At 49.6% G+C, this 25,644-nt stretch overlaps 1 protein-coding gene across 1 annotated transcript in view; it reads left to right on the top strand.

Annotated features, from left to right (window-relative positions):
* The first annotated feature begins 1,084 nt into the window (after positions 1-1,084).
* PTH1R (parathyroid hormone 1 receptor) overlaps positions 1,085-25,644 on the top strand; it is a 127,561-nt gene continuing 103,001 nt past the window's right edge. The window contains exon 1 of the mRNA XM_086614751.1: positions 1,085-1,159. Coding sequence (XP_086470877.1) covers positions 1,085-1,159 — 75 coding nt within the window. The remainder of the gene's footprint in view (positions 1,160-25,644) is intronic.

Genomic DNA, 25,644 nt, shown 5'->3' with positions numbered 1-25,644 from the left:
GGAATAAGTGACAAGGGGGGGGGGGGGGAATCATAATAAAAATCCAAAATAAACAACTTAAAGGGGGTGGGGGGAGCGGGGGGGAGCGATGTTTCAGCCCCACGCTTTCATGCCGTGCTCAATCGGCTTTTTGAAACTGCGGATCCTCGGAGGCAGAGGGGGGAAGAGAAGCAAAAAAAATCCCGATTTGTAACTAAAACGCACTGCAACCTGGAGGAATCAACCCAGCGTGGAGCCGAAACGCGCCGGGAGAGACAAGAAAAATCCCCCCCCCCCGCCACCCCGAGTACCACTGTTGGCGAAAAGGTAATTACGAAGTGAAAATATTTCCAAGTTTTCGCTTTTTTTTTTTTTTTTTTTTTAACTTTCGACTTCGCGATTTGTTTGCCTGCCGAAAAGAGAAGACGGGAAAAAAAAAAAAAAAAAAGAAAAAGAAAAAGCGCCTTTTTTTTTTTTTTTAATTTCTCCAAACCCTTCTGAAACCTAAAAGATAAAATTACTGGATCTAAAAATAAAGCAGTGGTTAAAAGCCTCCCCCACCCTCTCCGATCTCCCACCCCTTCCACCCCTCTCTCGCCTTCTCCCTCCCTCCTCCCCTCCCCTCCCTCCCTCTCCCTCTTTCTGTGTGTTTGCGTTTGACAAAGAAATTATCCCAACTTCCCACTGCCTCATAAAAAGGAACCAGAAGAGCAGTTTTGACATATGGATGTGATTTTTTCTGCTCCGAGGCAGATGCACACGGCAAACAAACAGCACCGAGGGCTGCTCCTCTGAAGTTGCTCCCCCTCGCCCGGGCTCCGAGGCTGCGTTTCGGGAGCTGCTCCCATCTCCAGCCATGAGAAAAAGAAGCAAAGGACCGGGATTCCTCGTCATGTGCCTTTCTGGCTAAAACTGTGGAAACAAACAAACAAGCAAACAAACAGAAATTGTGGAAAGGAGGGGGGGGGGGGGGGTGGGTGGGGGGTGGGGGGTGGGGGGGGTGGCGGGAGGGAAAGGAGAAATCATCTGCGAGCGGAGCGGTGGAAGACCTCTCGTCCTCCTACTTCCCTGAGCGAGCTTGGATGCTGGAAGAAGCCTCTTGGATATGGGATCATATCTGGTTTATCACAGCCTGGGTTTGATCCTCTGCTGCTCCGTCTTGAGTTCGGTCTACGCTCTGGTGAGTCCCTCAAAATCTTTTTTTCCCCTTCGCGTTCTTGGGCGACTCTTGCCTCGATGAGGAATTTACTGGTCCAAGAGGTTCAGAAGGCAGAGAGTTGGGGTTATGGTTGGTTTTTTGTTGTTTTTAGCTTTTTTTTTTTTTTTTTCAGCCCAGTGGCTCATTTCACTGGCAGATATGTGTGCGTGCAGTTGGTCTCCAGAGTTGCTGCACCAGATGAAATTAAAATGTCTGTGCTTTCCGAAGAGTTTGAATCCCTTTTAAACCTCTCCGGACAGGAACGTGTGCAGTTTGACAGGGGTCTGGGGAAAACGTTGGAGGGATAATTTAAAAGACATCAACGAGTAAAGGGAAACTTTCCCTTTTCTTTTTATTTCACCTTTTTTTTTTTTTTTTTATCCACCCCCCTCCCCAAGACGACAAATTTAATTTTAATTTGATCTTCTTAATCTCAGTGAAACAGTGCCTTCCTCTTTGGGATTAAATTTGGAGAGGATCTTCTAGCAGGGCTTGCAGACAGTTTACACTCAGGAGCATGCAAGTAGTATTAACCCTTTGCTACTCGGCACTGTTTTCACCTGTTCCTGCACAGGCGAAGAGTGAATATCCTTCCAGAGGTAGCAAAAAGTCAGTCAAACCTGCCTTGGTGGTGGTGCTGGGGAATGGGCTGAGATCTGCAGACCCCAAGTGGTCTCCAAAGCCCTTCTGCAGAAGCGAAGGGAAACATCATACAGAATTGGCCAGCAGATATTAACCCAGTGATGGGCACGCTGCTTTGACATGTGCTTTCCTTGCTTTCTCCATCCCTGGAATCACCACAGCTACTGGCTGTTTCTCGGAGCCTTCTGGTGTAGGAAGGGATGCGACCACCACCTAAAGCCATGTCTGCTTTCCACGGGGGATGGAGATGTGTTCGGAAGGGAGAGGGCTCACCCTAATCCTGGCTCCAGCCAGGTCCTCCCCGACCCTCCAGGAACCATCACCCTGGGCCCTGTCCCCTGGGTTTTGACGGGACTGCTTGGGACTTTGTGTAGGGCTGTTTGTTGGGTGGGGGGGGGAGTTTCCCTGCCACATCCAGCATTGTGCTGGAGGGAAACATCTCATCCATAAATGAGAAGAAACAGCCCCTCGGAAAACAATCGTTGTCGCAGTCCATCCCTGCTTTGGTCTGACTCTAAGTGTAAATAAACCTTTCAAAACCCAAAGACAACTGGGGGAGCTGAGGGGACCACGTGTCGATTTGTTGAGGTTTTAGTGATGCTTGAGGTTTCTCCTCCTGTTCTGGGGTCAGATTCGCATCTCCGTGACCACAGAAGACTTTGGGGCCGTATCATGAGCGGGCTCAGTAGGTCCTGTAGCACCTGCTACTCCCCAGCCCTGCTGCTGCCGAGGTGAGCACCATAATTCCTGCTAGCTTTGGTGTCTCTGCTGGTACCAGTGAAAATCAGGTTCCTGACACAGTTAGATCATAGTTCGACAAACTTCAGGATCCAGAAAAGACAAGTGAGGGCTGCAGAGTGCGTCTCCAGTCCCATTCCCGGTTTGCTCCCCTCTTCCCAGCACCTCCGAAAAAGTGCAGAGGACCAGATAGTGACCCAAGTGTCAGCTCTCTCATGTTCCCAGCGGGTATTTTAGGTTTTTTGTAACCCCATCAAAACAAGACACTTTGAGACCACAAGCAATTTGCTCGGCAGCGGGGGTCGGTACAGGGGCTCACGGTCGCAGCAGCTGAGTGTGTCCCATGCACCAGCTCAGGGCTGGGGCTGGACCCGGGTGTAAATCAGGAATAGCTCTGCCAGAATCGCAGAGGGACCTGAAAGCAGGGAAATTTGCTGGGAAGGGCAAGGTGAGGAACGCACGAGAGTATTTTCTCTGTTGCGTTCCCAAAAGTCTCATCCCCCCTGGTGCTGATTTAGGGTCCTGCTGCTAAAGACCCCACTGGGTTTAATTAGGCCCGGGCTGAAGTGCACGTTTCAGACACTTCCCTTCCTTTTGGAACCCACGGTGGGCAGCTGAAGGAGCTGCCAGAAGGGTTGAAAAGTCGCCCTGACAGTTGAAGGGCTGCAGAGATGTTGTGTGTCCCTCCTGGCATCTGCTTAAGCAGGATGAGCAGGGTGCCTAGAGCCTGATTTTTTGGCTGCTGTTGGTTCTTTCCCAAACTGACTTGATTTTTATACCAACTTAAAAACACTGTATGGTATTGACTGCATGTTTTAGTCTTAGCTGCTCTGCTCTAAGAAGGGTCATACATATATATGTTTGATATTTGGCTAGCAGGTCTGAGAGTGGTTTGTGTGCTGCTGTCAGTAGAAGTCACCAAGTGCCTCTCTCCAAGAAGCACCAAGCAAAAAATCAACCGGGGTAGCTGCAGAAGGATGGGGGGGTGCAAGGATTTAAATTATAGAGACAGGCTCCGTGGCAGCTTTGGGCTAAGCTAGAAGTGGTACCCAACCTCCCGCTCCCCCAGCTGAGTGGAGCAAAACTCCATGGTGGGGTTTGAGTCTGGAGGGTTCCTGCAGGCTGAGGCAGCCGATGGCTCAGAGCTTCAGGGCACAGTTCATCTGTCTGAGGCTGGAAGACTTCAGTCTTGAGAGCCCTGGCTCTAATTGCTGGGATCTTTGCAGCTCGGTCGCTTTGCATCCGAGAGTTGGTGATGCCGAGACACGGCAGAGCATGACGCATCCTAAATCTGAAGCTGTCACTCCTGTTATTCCTTTTGTCAGCCAGGAAAGAGGATAGTAAAGGCACTTTTGGAAGCGAGGGTGATGAAGTAGGGATGGGAAATGGTTCCTTTCATCGCCTGTGTCACTGGTACATCATGGGGCAGCTGAATCACTTCTCGGCAGCACGCTGGCGGCGTGTCCCTGCGTTAACTGTAAACCAGGGTGGGAAATTCAGCACGCGGAAAAATGCTGTGGATTGAGTCCTCATGGAGTTAAAAGCATCTGTGCAAAAATCCATGCCCCCCCCCCCCCCCATAAGCCTACGGCCACATGCCTATGGAGATCAGCATCCCTGCCCTGAGCTTTTGAGGGGCAGCTGGAGGGACAGAGGGTTGTCTTTGATGTGGGACAAAGTGTAGGGTGAAGCTCTGCTCTTCTCCAGCTCCCCGGGGCAATCTGGAGAAGTCCTCCCCCACCATTTCCCTGGGAATGTAGTGATGAACATCTGCTAAAACAGCGAGGGGAATTTCACTTGTCACTTGAGCACTTCGCACCTGAAACCTGGCAGGGTGAGGGGGTAAATTTGGGTTAATTCTGCTATATTTGGTCCAAGGGCTGGGGGAAGCAAGATCAGCCTGAGCCAGATAGCCCTGCAAACATGGGCTTGAAAAGAAGATATGTGCAAAAGAAGCTTTCAAAGCAGGTTCTGACATCAGCAGAGCATAGGAGAAGTTAAGATGTAGGCACTATGATTTTATCTGGAAGGTGCTGCCATAGCTCCCCACATCCCACTCCCAGCCCAAAGCTCCATGGTTTGCTCTGCTGACTCCTTTGGGTTTCACTTCTTCACTTTCTTCAGTTTTCTTCTCTTGCCAGTCTCAGCCTGGCAGCCCCCAACCCAGTTGTCACTGGAGGAGATATTCTGCATCATCATCATAGCAGTAACAATAATAACAATAATATTATTAAGCCACCAGCCTTCTGCAGGGCTTTGGACCAGAATAGCTCCGTTTTGGGAAACGGGTATCAGCCTGAGCTGGCTGAGCTCAACACGACGCAGGGAAGCAGGTCCATGTGGGGTATGAAGTGGGTAGCAGAAGGGACCCCCTCTTTATTGGGGGAGTCTTGGTGCCTCGCAGAAGGTGCTGCATGTTTGGGAGATGCGTTTTGGGTCTCGAGCCCTTTCTGTTTGCTGCAGCCTGTGGTTTCCCAGCCCTGGCCCTGCTCAGGCTGCTTGGGCAACGCTGAAGCTTCTCTCTGCTTTTGCAGAGGAGCTGTAGCACTCCCCTAGAAATTCAAGGGGTATCACTAGAGGGTTGGGAACCCTTTCCTGCAGACACAACCCAAAGAAGGGACAAGCTCGGCCAGGTCACCTACAGAAAGGTTTCAGCCCGTACTCCCAAGGGAGCTGCATCTACACCAGCATCGGTGTTAATGTCCAGTAGGAATGTCCGGTACATATTGGAAAACCTTTTGTTCACACCAAAGCAATTCTCGGGTCACCAGTTAGCCAAGACCCCAGTGCTCAGGCAGCAAAGCAGCTGGATTAAGGAGGTGCTGGTCGGTGTTTTGCTCTTTGACTTGTTTCTTGTCGTTCCTCCGATCTTCATAGATCAGGAAAGCGGAAGGATTTGAAGTTGAATAATTTACAGCTGGAAGGGAAAAATAACCATATTCTGCCTCAGAGTACAGCCCATAAGGAAAAGAATAATAATAATAAATCAGTCCTTTATAGAGATCCTGCAAATCCCGACTAGCTGTCTAACTTCATTAAATAAAGACAGGCTCCAAGCGCAGGGAAACAATCTCTGAAATGTTCTTTTCTCCGCACACGCTTGGGAGCGTGCCCGCCCCTGCCCCGTGTATTTAGGAAAAATACAATTTTTGTTATGATACTTCGGGATTAGCAGATATCCCCGGACTCTAAAATACTCCACTGCAAAATAAAAAGCAAACAAGCCTCCGCGTCAGGGTAATGCATGGGCTGTGATTTCATCCCCTGCAAGCCAAAAAAAAGTTCAGCTGCCCGGTGGCGAGTCTGACCTGAACGGGCTGAGTTTGGTGGGAGCTCCTCGCGCCGGGAAGAGGAAAAGCAAGAGGGCAACTGTGCTCCCAGCGGGGTCAAGGCTGGAGGAAATGAAATCCGAGGTGGGTCTTTCAGGTCCAGGCAGTTGTTGTTTGGTTTCTGACCTCCTAGAAATAGCCCCGGAGCAGTGCTTTGAGATCAGGGGGATTATTTCGGCTCGGACGGCGTGTCTGCGGTCCCTGCGAGGGGTACCCCCAGCCCAGACAGCTCGAGTGGAGACAGCTGCTGCCCCCGCCACCGCCGCCCTGCGCTCCCACATCCCTTTGAAAAATGATGCTGTGATCCGTCCCACAGCTGTGTGTCTCCCATCGTCTCTTTCCCCGCGCTGGGTGTACTGGTAAGGGGCTCCCCTCGGGTGTAAAGGTTCCAGCTGGAGGACTTCCCTCTGCTTGGGAAACGCATCGCTCAGCCCCTCCATCAAGCTCAAATCGGTTGCTGGTTTGAAGAGTTATTTGGGGCACAGACACCATGTTCGTGACTCTGAAACCCCTAAATCAGGGCTGTTACTGGGCAACCTCCGACCAAGCGGTGTGGGGTGCGGTGGTGAAGCGTCTCTCCCAGCACTGAGATATAGGGCTGGGCAAATCCTGCTCCCTGCAGTCGTTGGCAGAGCTATGGCTCCAGCCGAACCCTGCAGTCATTGAATTTTCTTTGTGCCTGAAGACAAGGAGGAGGGAATAGCAGAGCTGGACTACAGCTCCCTCCAACTTCAACCTCTCCCGGGATTTAAGCCCTCGTTGCTGCCGAGTGGCTCCATCCTCATGCTGCACCGCTGGGAGGGAGCGATGAAGTTCAGCGTGTATTTAGGTGCTCACTAAACTGTGCAGCTCTCTGATCCCCATGGCTCTCACTGGGCTCATCTCAACCTTTTGAGCTCTGATCCCTCCAAATCCCCTTGTCCAGATCAAAGGGAGAAGCCAGCAGCGATCTCCCACCCTTTGAATGGGCTATTTCTCTGCAAAAGGGCAAATATAGAGGGGTGTCTCTGTCTGCTCAGCTCAGTGGAATTTTAGCATGTTAAGCCCTTGGGCTCCTTTGAGAAACCAAGTTCAGTTCTGGGCCCCCAGCATCAGAAGGACATGGACCTGTTGTAGAGGGTCCAGAGGAGGCCACGAAGGTGATCCGAGGGCTGGAACACTTCTCCTATGAAGACAGGCTGAGAGAGTTGGGATTGTGCAGCCTGGAGAAGAGAAGGCTCCGGGGAGACCTTCCAGCAGCCTTCCAGTACCTGGAGGGCATGGAGAAAGCTGGAGAGGGCATGAAGTGATAGGACAAGGAGTAATGGCTTTAAACTGAAAGAGGGGAGATTTTGATTAGATATAAGGAAAAAATTCTTCCCTTTGAGGATGGTGAGGCACTGGAACAGGTTGCCTAGAGAAGCTGTGGCTGCCCCATCCCTGGACGTGTTCAAGGCCAGGTTGGATGAGGCTTTGAGCAACCTGGTGTAGTGGAAGGTGTCTCTGCCCATGGCAGGGGGCTTGGAACTGGATGATCTTTGAGGTCCCTTCCAACCCAAACCATTCTAGGATTCTATGAATTAATAACCACTATAACAAAAAACCACCCAAAACTCAAAGAAAACGTTCCTTAGGTCAAGCCTTGACCAATATAGATAACTCAACAGGATCAGCCTGTGTTAAAGACTGAACCAAATAAAAGACATTTTGGCCTGGCATGGAGAATTTACTTTCTCCCTCTGCACCCGCTTGGCTGTTTGTTGTGGTTTAGGCCGATCCGGCAACTAAACTCCACAGGACGGCTCTCTCACTCCTTCTCCAGTGAAATGGAGAGGAGAAGAATATAATGAAAGGACTGAGGGTTGAGACAAGAACAGAGGGAGCACCCACCAACCATGGTCCCGGGCAGAACAGACTCAGCTTTCTTAAAACAAAACAATTTATTAACAGTTGCTTAAATAGGACAAAGGGAAACAAAACCGGTTACGTGAGAGGATAAAGAGAAAACAAGGCCAGATCTTAAAAACAACACCTCCCCACCCCCTTTCCTTTTGTTCCCGGCTCTACCTCCCCCCCAGTGGCGCAGGGCACAGGGAATGGGGGAGTGCAGGTCAGTTCATCCGTGTTGTTACTGCCACTCCTTTCTCAAAGGAGGAGGAGTCCTTACACCATTTTCCCTTGCTCCAATGGATCCCCTACTCACGAGGAAAAAAATCCACAAACTTCTCCAGTGTGAGTCCTACCCGCAGGATGCAATCCTTACCCCATCGGATCGCTCTGGTGTGGGCTTTACCACAGTCTCGGATTCTTAGGGAGTTGTTGCCACTTGCTTCTCGTTGTGCATCCCCTGCTCCACGACCTCTCTCAGGCTCAGGCATCTCTTTCCCCGACGTGGCGTCTCCACGGGCTGCGAGTGGGTCTGTGCCCCACCGAGCCCATCCCTGGCTGCAGGGGGCCGCTGCCGTCTCGCCACCGGCTGCAGGGGGAACTCAGCTCCGGCACCTCATCCCGCTCCATCCTCACTGACCAGGTGTCGCTGTGGCCGTTTCTCCCAGATCTCAGCCCTCTGGGTGAACTCGGCCCGGTGGGCAACCCCGCAGCGGGGCGCTCCCCGAGTTCCCCACGCGGCTCCATCGCCGCCATCCTCAGTGGGTGGTGCCGGTCCGGCGCGGGCAGCTGCCGGGCGCGGGCACCGGGGAGCGGGGGCAGCGCCCCCCTCACCCTCTCCTGCTCCCGGGCAAAGCACCTTTCCAGTTCCTTTGTCCAACTTGAATAGGGCAATTCAACGTAAATAGGGCAATTCACAGAGGCGCCGACTGGCTCAACCCCGAGGGGGATGGGAGTCCGATCTGGTGGCCAGCTCTGCCCAGCAGAAACCCTCCCCCCCCCCAGCCATCAAACCATCACACTTACAATATCGTTGGCCATCTCAACCCCGAACACCCCCAAACATCAGCCGGCCTTGCAGGAGCTGCGTACTAAAGACATCTTTGTGTTGCACCTTTCACAACGTGGCAATAAACAAATTACCCTGGAGGCTGAAGCTCAGCGGAATACCTGCTGGGCCAGACTGAGCTGGGCTCTGTCCTGTGTCACGGGAAGAAAACACCCCAAACTCGTGCATGATGTACCTGGCTTGTCATTAATCCGTGTATTTCAGCTGAGGCCAGGCGGACCTTTGCCAGCGATTAGAGGGGCTCTGTGTTTTAGGGTTTTCCTTCCCCTGCGAGACCTGGCTTGGATTGACTTCAGGAACCTCATTTTCAAGAAGGGAGAATTTGGAACTGATGGCTCCCTCTTATCAGGTCGTACTTTGATCCTCCTGTGACACAAATCCCTCTGACAGCATTCAGGTGATGGTTTGGTTGTTGAAATCTTCTGCAAGGCTGGCCTGTCTTTCTGGCTTCCTGTTTTTCCCTTTACCCAGCAAAGCAGAAAGTGGACTTCTCTGCCCCTTTTTCCCTTTCACCCCTCTAGCATCCCTCGTTCAAGGCATTTCAGCAGCACAGGGATTGTGCTCCTGTCTTGCTCCTTCCCTCCTGACCATATGCACCGCTCCATGAGCTGATTCAGTGCACTGATCTGGCATGAAACTAATCCAAGAGGGAAAAAAATAAATTAATGTAGGAAAAGATTGGGTCAGTGAATGGCATCTGTGCAGCAAAGGCTCAGATGAGTCCCCCAAGACATACAGGGGAGAGATTGGGTCATGAAGTGGGGACAAGAAGTGTTGAGCGGCCAGCAATGTGCACAGGTCACCCTGACACCATGGATGTACAGTGATGTTACTCTGGTATAAAGCCCCCCCAAATCCTTCATTGGACAGATCCACACTCCATCCCTCTTGTATTGCTCCTCAGCAATAAATGTGCATACAGTAACATGAGCCATGAGGCCAGAAGCAAAGCTCAACATAGGCTCCATGCTTCCTCTGAACCTCCCATAGAATGGTTTGGGTTGGAAGGGACCTCAAAGATCCTCCAGTTCCAACCCCCCTGCCGTGGGCAGGACACCCTCCACTACACCAGGTGGCTCAAAGCCTCATCCAACCTGGCCTTGAACACTTCCAGGGATGGGCAGCCACAACTTCCCTGGCCAAACTATTCCACTGCCTCACCACCCTCAGGGGAAGAATTTCTCCTTATATCTAATCAAAATCTATCATCTTTCAGTTTTAAAGCCATTGCAGGCTTGTAGACATGAGGTGTGCTGTGCCACTTGGCCAAAGACAGGACTTAGCCCGTGTATTTAGCAGTACAGACATAAACAGGGACTTCTAAGACTCAGAATTGGCCCAGACAAGCTGAGATACAACACAGTTGGTACCTACTCGCCTGCTCTCTGGTCTGTTACTTGCAGTGACAGTGAAATGTCAGGCCAAACCACTCCCCCTACGTCCAAGTCAAGGAAGGTGTTGAGCCAGGCAGGACGAGGCAGCACAGCCATCCTGCCCTGGCTCACCTCTCCGACCCTATCAAAGTGCAGAAGAAACGAGCTTTCAAAGTCCAAAGGTGTTCGGTGTCTTTGAGTCTTTCCACCATAACGACCTCAAGTATCAGTCATCCATCAGATTAGAGCAGCTCATCAAAAGGAGACTTGGCCTCTCGAAAAAGACCTCCTCCTAGTTTGGTGTCTGGGGCAAGGGCTGGAGGCAGGAGTTGCTGTCTCAGCACGCAAGGCAGGCTGGTTATCTCATTTTTCACATGGCTGCCCTGTTGCTAATCAGGGTTCCTCGATGTTATCGTTACTTCAGTCTCCCTTCCCCTCTCTCCAAGCATTTCAATGTATTTATCTGCTTGGTCTTGCCACACTGAGAGCAAGAAGCAGCCTCAATTGCATCTCTAAAGGCAGGTTTGAAAGTCACCAGGTGTCCTTAGAAAACCTTCTCTTCTCTTTGCTGAGCTTTGGCTTGTGACTTAAATGTGGTGGTTTTGTTTTTTTTTTTTTTCCTGTATATTTTAACAGAAAAGTGAGTGGCACACAAAACCTAGCTCATGCTGCCCCAGGTTAAGGGATGAGGCACTTCATAAGGAGCAGCTGATGGTAGGGAACTACCACCTCTTGGGCACGTAGCAGAGGACAAATGATCAATTAACTGAGACTCAGTGGGGCTTTGGGGGACTCTGCCACTGTTTAGTAATACTGGTATGTCACTTAGTCGTCACCTTATTGCCTTGATTTATTCACCTGGTTTACATGCCTTGAGCACTCAAGGGATTGCAGCATCCCAGGAGAGCCCTGGGCCCATCCCGTACATTAACCACAGGACTGGTGCTGGCAGCAGACACGGAGTGGGACATTTCTTAGCTCAGGAGGGAAACGGAGAGTTTCAGAAGCTGGAAGCACCTTGGCCCTTCTCTGCCCAGGAATGCTGGCGCTGCTGGACCCAGGAGCATGGTTTGAACCTGGTTTGGTTCACACTTTCCTGCACTGTGCTGTTCCCCTGCTCCATCTCCCTATCGTGGTGACAGCCTGCTCTGTCATTTCTGTCACTGTCTTTGTTCTTTCTTGCACAAGGCCAGGGAGAAAGAAATCAATGTTTTTGACCAACCTGGAAGGCCCATGGGGCTGCATGCTCACTGAAACCCACCAAAAGACAAGGCTGATTGACTCGTACACCCAGAAGATGTTACTACAGCTCCTCTTGCCTGCAAGACCTGAGAATGGTCTCTAACCCACTGTGTCACTTCATTTAGTGACACAGTGGGGCCAAGGGCTCCTGAGATGGCTCAGCCATAGGAAACCATAGGCTGACTCACAGAGTAATTAATTCATTCATCTTGTGAACTAAAACACATTAGGCAATGCCTGATCTCCTCCAGGAGCAAAGAGCCAGTAGCCTCTTTCATTTTGCAAAGATTCCAATTAAATTCCAAAATTCAGTGAAACCACCAGACTGATTTCCATGATCTTCACACGCTGTTTCCATCTATCCCACTTTTATTGCCTAAACCCCTGCCTCACCTCAATTACCTTGACTTTCTGCTCGACTGCTGCATCCCAAACCAGTTCTCCTTTCAGACACTGAGCAATCAGAGTTAAGGTAGCTTGGAGGACACCAGCTATGGTGCCTGGTTGCAAGGAATGACCCGTTTCTCCCGGCTGCACTCGAAGAGTAAGATCAATAAACCAACATTACGTAGCGTATCTATTTCGTGGCTAGCAATTTCACTCAGCTCAGTAAAATATAGCAAAAAAAAAAAAAATTAAAATCAAAGTGGGAGAGAGCTGATAAGAGGTGAGACTGCTAAGAGATGACCAACATGTACACCTTCAAAACTAGGACTGTTGCTTTATCAAGAGCCATCAGCTTACAAAGTCTTTTAACCTCTCAGAGTTTATATCCCTGAAATTTTCTCTGAGCTTGCGTTTTCCTCCAGCGCCCTTGAGGTTACGCTCACTGAATTGCTTGCTCTAAAATGGCCTCTTCAGTAAGAAGAGGAGACCAGGAGCTGAGGTTTAGCTCTCCCATTGACTTTCCGTTTGCTTCCAGGCATTTCTTGCTCTGTACGTGCAGCAAAAGGCACAAAGGACTCGTGGGGAGAAAAGGTGGAGCCTGTGCACTTGAAAATGTGGTTTATTTTTATCGTTCTTCCCAGAAAGGGATGAAAGAGAGAGAAAAGGCTCTGTAGGCGTGGAGGTGGAAATGTTTTCCGAGTCTAAATAGCCGTGGCTACTAAAGGGCACACAAGTAGGTGGTCAGAGGGTCCGATGTGCTGTGTCTAATGCAGACGTGGCTTATTTTTGTGCTAAATTACTGGGTCGGTTTTACCCAGGGTATCCCCTCTGGATGGGGACAAAGCATAGGATAGGGCTGATTTCCCTTGCTTGGCTTTAGATGTCAGCAATGGGTGCTCGTGGGTCTCAGAAACGCCCCGTATCCTGAAGGGATGCTCTCAGCTGCAGAGCATCCCACCACGGATCATCTGTGACTGCACCCCTCAGGACCTGGGTGGGCTTCGAGGTCTTGTTTCCTCAGCTGACAAAGACGTGGGGTTTGGTACAAAACTTGGGGGGGGGTGTATAAAAGTGAGCTCACGGGTGTAACTGTATGGTTCTGACTTCTGCCATAACATCGTTAAACAGTCCCGGAGCATCCCACCATACGATCCCACTGCAGAGTACCAGCTTCATTTCCAATTCGTTTCCCACCTGGACTGGTGTTTCTCCATCAGATTTGCACCACCACAATGAAGCATGTTTGTTGTTTTTTTTTGTTGTTGTTGTTGTTGTTTCATTCCTGGGATTGGATTTTCTCTGTGATTTGCCTTAACCTCATCATAGAAACCACAAAGCTCAAGGGGCCAGAGCCTTCTGCTGGTGTAAATCAGTGATGTTCCTGTGGAGTGCAGAAGGGCAAGAGAATCTTATCTGATGTCAATCAGTGTCACGGTAGGAAAATAAGGAGAGAGTCGGAGTATAAATTAGAGAAGCCCAACTGGCACATACTGGTCCTGGTCTTCTGGCCCTGGGTTGCATCTGGACAGGAAGGGAGAAGATTCTGCAAATTGAGAGATCTGGGTCGGATGACAAGCTCCCAGTTTCCAGATGCCTCTCCAAACCATGCTCGGCCGTGCTCCAGTGGGAGTGGAAGTGGGAAATCAGGCTGTTCAAAGTCACAGCTACTGTGTACTCTTGATTTACTCTGTCATCAGCAAAAGATGACTCAGGTTTGCAGAGGAGCAGGGGGAGGGGAGCGTGCTTCAGACGGTGAAAATGGAACAGAGTCAGCCCTTGTTTTGCACCCAGGTAAGGATCCGGCCCTGGTTCTGTGCCAACAAGTCTGAACACAAAGGGGATCTCTGTAGGGATCAATGCGGGCATGTGCTTGGCTGACCTGACTCAGCTCTTCCTGAGGCAATAAGGGCTCTGAGTTACTCAGATAAGCAGAACAACCAAGCCAAAGGGTGAACTGATTGCCATCCCATGAACAGAGCTGGGTGGAGGAAGAGACCCAGATGAAACAGGAGTAAACAGCCAGGGTGGAACCCTGTGTCCTTTTGTTTGCTGGTTTCCCTGTGTCTGCTGAGAGGGAGGTGAATCCCCCATCCCTCCTGTAATCGCAGAGCAGCTGGATTTGCTGCATAATAGTTGTCAGCGTTGCTGTTGGGGAGTCGTGTGGATGAGAGACCGCAGGGTGTGCACAGAGATCTAGTAGACCTGGGCATGCAACTCCATTCCCAGCCTGGTGCCTACTCCCTTCTACTCTGCTGCCAGTGCCAGCCTTCATTATCAGCACCGTTAGTCCTCCAGAAGAACCAATTATGTGTTGTCTCACTGCCGTGGCAGTAGCTTTTGCTTCTCTTCTGGCTTTCCTTATTCATCACTTTCCCCTTTGCCTTTTGGTAGCATTGTTGTTCCTCACCCTACTGCTGGCCCTAAGCCCCCAGCGTTCAAAACAGACATCTAAAATGAAATGGAAGGGGAGAATATTCCATTGGGAAGTACTTCCTTAGGGTTCAGAGTTAACACCCTGTAGAAAGTGGACCAGGCAAAGATTTGTAGTTTATGCCTCCAAAAGGATCAGGTTGGGAAGCCTGTGTTTCCCAGGAAGCCTGCAGAGCAATGCAAAGCAGAATGAACTGGGAAGAAAAGGCTGTTTGACCCATAAAATCCTAACATTTTGTGTCTCCTCTTCCACCTTTGTCTTTGCAAGACTGGGGAAAAGGAGTGACAGACACTGGAACAGGTCCCACACCTCCTACAAATCACCCGTTCCTGGCTGGAGAGAGATGGTGCCCAAGAAGGCAATGCCCAAAGAGGACATTTCTAGTGAAGACATGGTCTTCATGTCATCATGAAGGTCATGAGACGGCAGGAGATAAGACCATTTTGGGGAGGGTCCAAGGCCTTAGCTTAGAACCTTGGGTTGGTATTTGAACCCTGGAACAGGGCAGGAGCATGTACAAGTGTACAGGGAGGGGACATGTCCCAAACCAAGGGCTGGCAGTGCTTTGATGGGGCAAGAGGCTCTTTTTGAACTGGTCAAGGGAGAAGAGGCATTGAGGACCAGGGCTGTTCCTCCAGCCCAGAGAGAAGGATGGGCAAGAGAGAACAGACAAGACTTTGGCACTGCCTGAAGAAGCTCCCAGCTGACAGGGCTTTGCCTTCACTAATGAGTAAAAACGGGCAGGCCAGGGCTGAAGTGCTGTCCCATGTCCTCCATGTTGTTCTACTGCCAGCACGTGCCCTGGCTTGTCTTTAGCCCTTCCCAGCTTGCACTACCCCAAATAATCCTTTGGCACATTTCAGGCATACTGTGGGCTCTAGGAGGTGGTGTGGATGAGGACGCACTGTTTTGGGAAAAGGTATTGTAGACATATGGATGTGGGGCATGGTCAAAGAGGACAAAGAACAGGACCCAGCTGATTTATTTTCTCGCACAGGATTAGGTGACGCTTGTGGTCCCACACTGCAGCAGGTCCCACTCCACGAGTGCTTGGCTGGATCCCTGCTACAGTCACATCCAAGGCATCAACTGCCCCAAAACAGGGCTCTGTTGAGATTCCCACCACCCCCCATCTACCCAGTACCCCTGGAGTGTGGGGATGCCTCTATCCCAACAGCAAGATGCGAAGATGCCCCATTGCAACGTGCTCCAAAAGATGCCCCATTGCAACGTGCTCCAAAAGATGCCCCATTGCAACGTGCTCCGGGGTTGATTCAGCTTCTTGCAATGGGTCACAGCCTGTATTTTTCGCTCCGGGGACCATTCCTCCTCCCTCCCCTCCATCTCCCACCAGGGCATGAACAGTCACCACGGCCTTTCTCCCCATCGTGTCTTCCCCAGTGGCTCTGAGGCCATGGTTGCCCTCAGCTCCGGGTGAGCGGCACGTCAAGCTCTCCAGTGTCTCCCCTCCATGCCCAGCAAAAGGAGGAGACAGGGAGGGCGGGGGGGGATGTCGCAGCTGACCGGTTGGAGCTGGGAGGACGTCATCCCCCAGAGCTGCCTGCACCACACTGAGAGCTTAATGTGCCGTAATCACAGAGCTGGCCTTGTTGTAACGGCACCCCGGCCACGCGCGGCTCCCGGCCACCGCTGGCAGCTCCCACTCTCCCTACCCGCCGCCGCTGCCGGGTGGTTTTTTTTGGAATGGATCCCCCCCCCCAAAACACGCACACCCCCTCCTCGAGCAAAGAGAGAGGGGTCTGCAGGGAGGAGAGGAAAGAATAAGGGAACGGGGTGGTGTCCCATCTCCCCCAACGACGGTTCCAACGGTGGTGCCGAGCCTGTCGGGTTGTGAATCAGGACATTAATCAGCGTTGTGGGGCTTGGGACGAGGTCAGATACCTGTGGTTGGAGGCGTGCTGGCAGGGCTCAGCATCGCCGGAGTCATAATACCACACACTGCTCATGAAAGAGCGGAGCTGCGACGTTCCAGGAGGCATGGTGCCGGGAGGGACAGGGGACGGGCATGGGAGGAGGCTGCTGGTGGGGGTGGGAAAGGAAAGGAGAAGGGAAGAGGGAGAAAAAATTAAAAAAAAAAAAGAAAGAAACCCTCTCTGTAGGTTTCCTGGCTGCTTTATAACCTGCCTGCTGAGCCTTTGCCTTGCCTCTTGCATCCTCTGCGCAGGGATTTTGCTGCTCATCCCTTCCCACAAGCGCTGGCAAGAAAATGAGGATATGAGAGCATGAAAATTAATTACACCAACCAGGCAGGAGAAGTAGCAGAGGAGTGTGGGAAGGCAGAGTCCTAAAGGCTGGGCCAGGAGTTTGGGAGAGAAATAAATGGGATTCATGTTCCTGGAAAGGAGGGGACTGGTGGAGACAGGGCCCCTTCATTGTCCTCATGGTTGGGGCTGCTTTGCTTTCCAAGGCAGCATGAAACAGCTTTTTAGCTGCATCAGGCTTTCAGATGATATTATGTGTTGTAAAATCTAAGGAAAGTTGTCACGAGTTCAGGTTTGGGTCCATCCAGGCAGTTCACAGAGGTTTCCATGCTGGTTTTCCATGGGTGAGCTCACAGGATGGGAGAAGATCGGGGGATCTTCTACAGCAAGTCGTATGAAGACATATGTCATATGAAGACAGCTGGGGACTGCCCTTGAAAAAGCATGTTGTGGTCCCTCACCTCGGAGCTCCCGTCCACCCCTCCATCCTCCTAGTCTCTTACAGCACAAGCAGGAGAGGTGGCCCAGCCGTGCCCAGCACAGGGCATCCCAGGGTGGGAAAGGCATCATAACATCACACTGCAGATGCACAAGGCTGGGGGAGTGGGTGGTGTAAGGAGAGAGAGGGCTCAAGGCCAGGTAGGATGAGGCTTTGAGCAACCTGGTGTAGTGGAAAGTGTCCCTGCCTGTTGCAGGGGGGTTGGAACTGAATGATCTTTAAGGTCCCTTCCAACCCAAACCATTCTGTGATTCTGCATTCTCAATCAAGATCTGAGCATGCTGTGAGGGATTTGTGAGGCTATGTGAAGTTCTACCTGTGCTGCCTGGAGGGAGGCAGGAGTCCCTATAGCAAGCATGACATTGTCGATGACACTGTCAGGCTCGCTTGGAAGTCAGAGGAGATGGATTTCACCTGCTTTTGGAGGCCACAACCTCTTATTGTGGCATCTCTTAACCATAGTGGGCTTTAGGCCATCCTCCCTATTTTCAAGACAATAATACAGAATTTGTACAATTACGGTTAGTGGCATCAGCAGGGTGTTCTCAAAGGCTTCTCAGTTTCCATGAACACTCACTGTTCTGAATTTATTATGCCAACTGATGCCAGTAATTGACCTTGTAAGACTTTTCCCCTCTGCCATATAGAAAAAAAAGATCTTCAGCCTCTGCAATACAACAGACATCTCTCTCTCCTCCTAATGAAAGAGGGTTGAAGGTAGCACCCGTTGCAGCAGTGAAGGAGCAACCCATTTGTTGACTACAGGTGGAAAATATTCTGTCGTAGCAACCCATTTGAATGATTACAGGTGGAAAATATTCCCAAAGTTATGACAGTTGCTTAAAATACCATGAGTTTTTCAAAAAAGGAAAGTTTTGATTTCTCTTCCTTTTCCTCCCCTTATTCTGACACTCTAGAGTTAATCATCTCCAGCTTCTTTCTGCTGCCACGGCTGATAAATACTTGCTTTTCTTTTCAATGCGAGCTGTGTGTCCCCCAATACATGGTTCCAGAAGCTGAGGCTTGAAGAGAACCAGACTTAAAAAACACCAGATAAAGGAGTGAGAACTGGCAGCCCTGATGCATGGCAGGCTATCCGTGTCCTTGAAGGGTTGGGGGAAATGAGTAAGAAAATGCTATTATCTTCTTCCTGCATGTCCTTCAACAAGTCATTCTCTGCAAGGAGTTGACAAGGTAGATGTCTTAAAGAGTTTGGGGTGGGGTTAATGAAAGTAACTTTTGCTGGTTTTCATGTTGATGATCTAGCCAGTCACTGTGTGGTAGAGGAAAGTGGCAGGGCAGTTTAAAAGAAAACAATGTTCTTCTGCATTTTTACTCCTCTGAGGGTTATTGCTGTTTGGTTTGTTTGTATATGAATAGGTGTTCTTCTGCAAATGCCTCCAAAGAAAATTGGTTTTGGGGATGATTTGGTCTCTTGTTGCATTTATGTTTAGAGTTAGGAGATCTTGGCATTGAAGTTTGCATGTTTAGGTTTGGGAAATGCACCTCTGGAAAGAGCAAAACCTTGCATTTTGTGCATGAATTTCTTTTTTTTTTTTAAAAGAGTCCTAAATGTGACTAAAAGAGGACGGTTACAGTAAGAATCTCAGAGCTAAAAGTGGTCTCCAGGGAATGCAGAGACTGTCTTGGACTATGTGAGCATGGATATTACAAGTAGCTGTGTGAGTGACTCACAGGGGGATACTTAGGAAGCTGCTTTCTCCTCCATGTACTCCTGTTTCATCTTGGCTGTGTTGGAGCTGGAAGCTTTTAGAGGAAGAGACTGTGCAGTCCTCTGGTCCAGGTTCATCCCCTCTTCCCTTGGGCATCCTGGACAGGAGACTCCTCTTGCCTACTCTGGGATGCCCAGGTGTCTTCCTGGGCTTTGTGGTCTGAGCTTGTCCATGGAGCTCTAGCCAGCACAGGGAAGAGATTCAGTTCACTCTCCATAGGCAATGAAGGCTCAATTCAATTGCCTTCATGTAGTCATCTAGAGGTGCCCAGGTTGTCTGAGATATCTGCCAACGGCAGGTAGACGTGGCACAGGACCAGCAGGAAGCCATGGAGCAGGAGCTGGAGGCCAAGTGAGCTACTACAGAGCATGAAATTGCCCTCAACACCCTGTTTCTTGCCACCGAACAGCCTCTGGCAAAGCAAGATTTGGGATTTTCCTCTCTGTGGTCAGTGGAGGAAGACAGAGACCTGGAAAGGGTGCATCATCCCTCAGAAGCAGAGTCTGTCTTTATTGACTAAGCTGGAGGGACTTACACTAGGACAGCTCAGGTACATGTGGTGGATTTTGACCTAAATTATTATGCTGTAGTAATTTCTGGACAGTTCCAATTCCTGTGCAAAACCTGCAGCTGCTGTAGTAATTCAAGTGGTTGTTATCAATAAAAATTCCTCCAAGACTGCAGCAAGGTTGAGAATTTCATCCTTCCTTTCTGTCCAGAATATTGGGCTTCAAATCTAATACCCTGGAGGTATTTAAAAGATGCATAGATGTGGCATTTAGAGACATGGTTTAGTGGTGGACTCGGCAGTGTTGGGTTTACAGTTGGACATGATGATCTTAAAGGTCTTTTCCAATCGAGATGTTTCTATTCTGTGATTCTATCTCTTTGCATTTTCATGTAATGCTGTAGAATGGCTGGTACAGTTACACCACAGATTCCCATCATTTTCAGGAACACCTGGAACAACAAGCAGTACCTGCTTTTTCAGGTCAAACCTCCCTGGTTTTGAGTCTGCAGTCTCCAGCGCAGTGATGGACACTCTGAGGGTTTCATGAAGGGTGGATAAAAATCCCAAAGTCTATCATTAATAGACATGCAGTTTTGATGCAGGGTCCATATTTCCACCAAGAAACAGCGGAAGTCTCACAAATGACAGAGAAAGGTTGAAAGCCACCACTCAGTCAATAGCTTCCACACTTCTGTGGCCGAGAGAACAGTTAGCCACCAATACTTCCTTCAGACCACCACGATTTGAAGATGCTGACCTTTAGTTAAAACTGCTAGTGTTTACTCCTGTTCTGTAGAGAAATCTGGGGATGGCTTGTCAAGACCGTGTCAGCCACTGGCTGTTGTGGACTGTGGCATGGGAACACCAGCCTAGATGGAGACTGAAGGTGCTGCTGGCCTCTGTTGAACTGCAGACCAGCAGGTGGGATTAACCTCATCTTATCCAACCTTTTAAATATTATTTCTTGAGGTTTCTTCTACAGCCAGTATGGCAGTCAGACCTCTCCTCTCGTCCCATGTAAGGTGGTTTGTGTCGCCTGGTGGTTGTTCCTGCCTTTTCTTTGCGGTCTATAGAAAGAGCCTTGAACAACACGCTAGGTTAGATGCTTAACCTTTATATGGCTGAGGATGGAGATGGCTCTGCACCAAAATAACCTGTGTGCTATTTCTGGCTCTGCCAGTCACCCTGGGGTGACTTTGAGAAGCCCCTTCCTTTTTTGGTTCTTCTTCCCTTTGTCCAACTTGCTTCTTTAGACTGGGCCTTCGAAACATCTAGGTACTAACTGAAATCTGAGGGAGTTATCACCAAATACAACTTTACACCCTAATTTCTGGGCCCTGAGCCATAAGTTCCTCAGAGGAGAGATGTGTTTTGCTGCAAGCCTGCAGAAAGATAAGCATAACAGCAACAGACTCTTATCTGTGGCCACAAAACGTTTGTTTGTCCTACAAATACTGGTGTAAGTCTCTAGCCTGTACCTCTCACAGGAGTCAATAATACAAATCAATCACCTTTACAGTGGTGGTTGGTTTTGCTGTAGGCAACGAGCCAAAAATAACATCTTCTTGCCCTCCCCCTCCAAAATCTATTGTGTGAATCTAGTGTCTCATTTCAGATGAAGCTTTTTGATTTTCATTTGCGAAGCATCCTCAGCGTGGAGAGGAGCACACACACACAGAGGTGCATCTCACTGACTCTGGCTATGCCAGCTGCTCTTCAAAGGTGTTTGACACCAGCAGAACAATACTGGGTGATCTGGGGGCGAAATGAGGATGGGGCTGGGGTTCCCATTTGTTGGGGTTGTTCAGCCTGCAGAAGAGAAGGCTCCGGGGAGACCTTCCAGCACCTCCCAGTGCCTAAAGGGGCTACAGGAAAGCTGGAGAGGGGCTTTGGACAAGGGTGTGTAGTGACAGGACACGGGGCAATGGCTTTAAGCTGAAAGAGGGGAGATTTTGATGGGATCTGAGGAAGAAATTCTTCCCTCTGAGGGTGGTGAGGCACTGGGACAGGTTGCCTAGAGAAGCTGTGGCTGCCCCTTGCCTGGAAGTGTTCCAGGCCAGGTTGGATGAGGCTTTGAGCAATCTGATGTAGGTGAAGGTGTCCTTACCCATGACAGGAGGTTGGAACTGGATGATCTTTAAGGTCTCTTCAAACTCGAACCATTCCAAGATTCTCTGATTCCCCAGTGTCTGCTTGCCCCTGTAGAGGATGGAGTCTGGCCAGAGAAGCTTTCTGCTTTCTCATTGCCTCTGCTGCAAATCAACCCGGGCTGGCAGGGAGGGGGGATGTAAAAGAATCACAGTTAATGGATTTGAGAGATCATCACAACGGGAACTGTGCACGACAACGTTGTGGTTTCAGCAGCCGCTCTGAAATAACTCTCTTCCCTCTCCCCCTGCATCTGAGTGCTCAGGGATATTGTTTCAGACTCCTGGTCAGCTGAGCAGGATAAGCTGAGTTTGTGCAGGGTATCCGTTTGTTTTCTCCAAAACTGTCTTCTATCTCTTCTTACTTCTTATTAAAAAGTCTGTGAAACTTTTGAATGTTCAGGAGGAGTAGCCTCTGGTAGCCTTTGGGTAAAAAGGCTTCCAAACAAACTAGTCTAGTCTAAAATGTCCCTCCTTCATGCTGCCAGTGCACATTTCATCTGCGGAACTCATCGCCATAAAATCGCGTTATGACCAGAGGTAGAGAAGGATGGGCATAAAAATGGAGAGAAGTATCATTAATATATGACATTAACGACATTTTGGGAAGTGATATATACTGCGATGCTTCAGGACATAAGCTGGTTCTGCTCTAAATAAAGGTCAAGAAGTTTCTTCTAATGGAAGACTATTTAATAGCCATGTATCACAAAATTTCTTTTGCCTTCATCTGAAGCAGATGGTGCTGGCCAGAATCAAAGGCAGGATGTTAGAATTCAAGATCAAGGGTATCAAAACCAAGTGCAGTTTTGCAGCTCCTCCAGGCAGAGGTCAGAGACCTGCCAACTCCCAGGCAACAAAGCAGAGCATTTAATGTGATGTAGTCATGAGGGTTCAAAGACTCCAGCAGATTCCAAAACTCTTTAAAAGAGAAAAATGAGAAAAATGCTTTGCCCACAGGAGAAAATCAGAGACTAGTCCACTCCACTGACACACCAAACTTGTGAGCTAGTGTTGGGATCCCTGCTTTGAACAACTCTCAGTGGATTGCTCTTCCATGAGAAATTCTGGTTCAGTCATGCCTTCAATCATTGCAAGTCTTTTGTGCTACAACATCTTGCAGCAATGAATCTAACTACGTGTTGCATGAGTGTCTCAAACCTGCCAGCTCCTGACATTAGCTAATGTTCCACAACTGCGTTGTCACTCCCCAGTTCTTGCAGTCAAGCACTGCCAATGCTATTAAGAACCATCCTTCTCCCTCCTTGGAAAGACCCAGAGGACTTGAGAGGGTTCCTCGGACCACAAGGATGTTCTTAGCCTATCCATCAAGTTGGCTACCTGGTGTAGTGGAGGGTTTCCCTGCCCATGGCAGGGGGGTTGGAATTAGGTGATCTTTGAGGTCCCTTCCAACCCAAACCATTCTATGTTTCTATGATTCTAAGTTGTTTAGGACACATTAGAAGATTTTTGGCTCAAAGATTGTACATGGGCCATAAGCATCCCATTTGGTTCAATGTTTCTGAGTGGTCTTGTCCCTCTTAGATAACAAAGTCCAGCAATAATGTTTTCTCATCCATCCAGTGGAGGAGGTGACTTTGACTTACTCTGACACACAATGGCTCATTGCCACCTCTCAGTTGGGTTTCCAAAGGCCCACGAAGCTGCTGCAGCAGCCCTCAGGTCTGTGGGTTCCTTATCCACAGTCCAGAGCTGTTAGGTTACGTACAGCATGTGTGTATGTCGGAGAAACCCCTGCAATACCTGGATGAGACCCCCCAGTCTCACTCAGAACGCGGCAAGAACATGGCAAGGCATGTCCTTGGCATTGAAGGCTGACAAATGACAGCTCTTCTGCTTTTTACGCTGCCTGCCTGGATTCAAGCTCGAGACGTTGATCCCTTCCTTCTAGAGACTCCATGTCTTATGTCCAGAACATGGGAGAAGTCTTTAACTTTGGCTGCAGACATCAATAATAACAGCATTCTTTGCCATAAAACTCCTTCTAGCAAGTGCAAAGGTCATCTGTGCAGCCAGACAGCTGTGTCCTGAGGTGGCCCAAGAGCAACAGAGAACTCATGATCTGTGAGGCTGGGGAGAGAAGACATCTAGTCTAGAGAAGATCAAGGAGACACATGATTACAGCTTTCCAACACATAAAAGGCTTCTGTACAAAGGAAGGAAGGGAAAAATACACTCCTCATGTCCCTCAGGGATAGGAGGGAATGACCTTAGATTACAGCAAAGGAAATCACATTAAATGTCAGGAGAAGCTTTCTAAGAGAGGATAGTAGGGCCGGGGAGCTGCCTGCCTCGTGAAGGGAGAGAGACTGTCTGTCACTGAGAGTTTCTAAAACAGCTCCAGCACCTCTCCAAAGCAGTTGCAACAGCGCTTATTCTGCATTTGATTAAGAAAATGGACATAGTCCTTCCCACCAGACCTGTCTTTCTAACAGTTCAGCAGTGACATGATTTTCCCAAAGACCACCCAGCCCACCACCTCCACCTTCCTCTCCGTACCCAAGACCTGTTTAGTTTTACCTTCCTTCTCTAAGGCAACTTCCCAGCAGGGGATAGATTAAAAAAACCCTACCAGGGTCTTTGAAAAACCCCTCTCTGCACGAAATTGTCTTCCAGGGAAGGAGAGGTGGAAGCAAACAGCAGGTCATAGAATCATAGAATCATAGAATCATAGAATGGTTAGGGCTGGAAGGGACCTTCAAAGGTCATCTAGTTCCAACCCTCCTGCAAGGAACAGGGATATCTCCAACTAGATCAGGTCCTAAATGAATAGCTACATTTTTAATGTGATCTTGGATTTTTTTTTGCAGATGATGGTGATGATTGGAGGGTGAGATGAGCTGGCTTGCTATTTTAATGGCCCCAGCCCAGAATGGCATCCCTCTAGGACAGGGAAGCCCATCAGCCTGGGTAGAGCTATCTAATGGAGTGAGACATCGTTGTGTGACTCATTTCTAAGCCTTCCTGTCTGAAAGCAGATATCTGGGCTGTCAACAAAACCTTGCTTTCTCAAGCAGAACAAAAGCAATTTGCCTCCAGCGAGGTTGGGTTTCCTTTGTTAAGTAACTGTCAGTGGTCTCCGGGTTTAACTGTGTAATTGCGTTCTCCACAGCTGGCTTCGGTTCAATGGGTTTCTTATTCACAGCCCGGAGCTGCCAGGCACTTGCACAGCAGGACAATATCTCAAAGACATCCTTCAGTGTCCCCAGTATGTGCATCGAGGGCGCAATCCGTGGAGCAGATTCCCAAATTTCGCCGGACCCAAGTGCAAGGCTGGGCTAAATACGAGATGGTCGTTCACAGGAACGACCGAGCTGACAGATGCTTTGCATCACCGGAGCCCTGCGAAACAGTTAATGCAGGCCAGCCGGATCCCTCTCCGTAATCTTCCTTGTGTTTACTGTATCTGTGGTGTTTTATGGCATGTTTATATATGCTTTATGTTCTGACTTTCTGGGTAGGCACATAACGTCGCTGCAGAGCACGGGCGCGTGGGAGTTGGGTGCACGAGCACAGCAGGGACCTGGACCAGCCTCTGTTTGTGCTTGAGGCAGGTGATCCGTGAGGAAATCTGTATCCTCGGCATCTGGACCTGATTTTCAGGTCTTGCTGATGCACGTTCTCCAGACAGATACATGGATCTGCAGACTTGGGTCCTCTAAAAGTGCTGCAAGTTCAGACCTCTGCAAGAAATAGGTATTTTCTAAAAACTCTGGGTCGTTGTCACCTGTGTATGAACCTATATGACTGGGCCACTGGACTTGAACTGACTTCCAGTTCTGCTCCCTTAGTCACCAGGGATTTTTGGAAATGCCACCTATCATGCATCTGGGTAGTTCTGTGCACTGTCTACCTGATCATTTACTAAATAAGTGCATAGGCAGCGCAACCTGTGTGTCTTTTCTGTCTAATTAGTGCTCCCACCCCTCTTTTCCTGCTTTTCAGAGGTTATTATTTCTCCTTTCTCCTGTTCTACCCAGGAAATGTTGGGATGTTTCCTTTCATCGAGCTCCCAGGGGGTGGAGCAGATCAATTTTTAATTCAATTCCTTTTCCTTCTGCCACGGGTTTATCTAATAGTGCAAAGCACCTAAAAGAGGCAGAAGACTGGAGAGAGACAGACTCATTTGCCAATACCCAGAGGAGTGGGAAATACAGGCAGGTCTGATACTGTGTATTTCTGTCTGCCTTGCAGGAAAAGAGCATAATATTTTCTTGTAAATGTGGTCGTGGTGGTGGATGAAACTGGCCTTGCAGC

The sequence above is a fragment of the Tauraco erythrolophus genome, chromosome 7, assembly GCF_009769465.1.
Source record: "Tauraco erythrolophus isolate bTauEry1 chromosome 7, bTauEry1.pri, whole genome shotgun sequence".
In the NCBI taxonomy this organism is placed as follows: domain Eukaryota; kingdom Metazoa; phylum Chordata; class Aves; order Musophagiformes; family Musophagidae; genus Tauraco; species Tauraco erythrolophus.
This window is presented reverse-complemented; position numbering and strand designations above follow the sequence as displayed.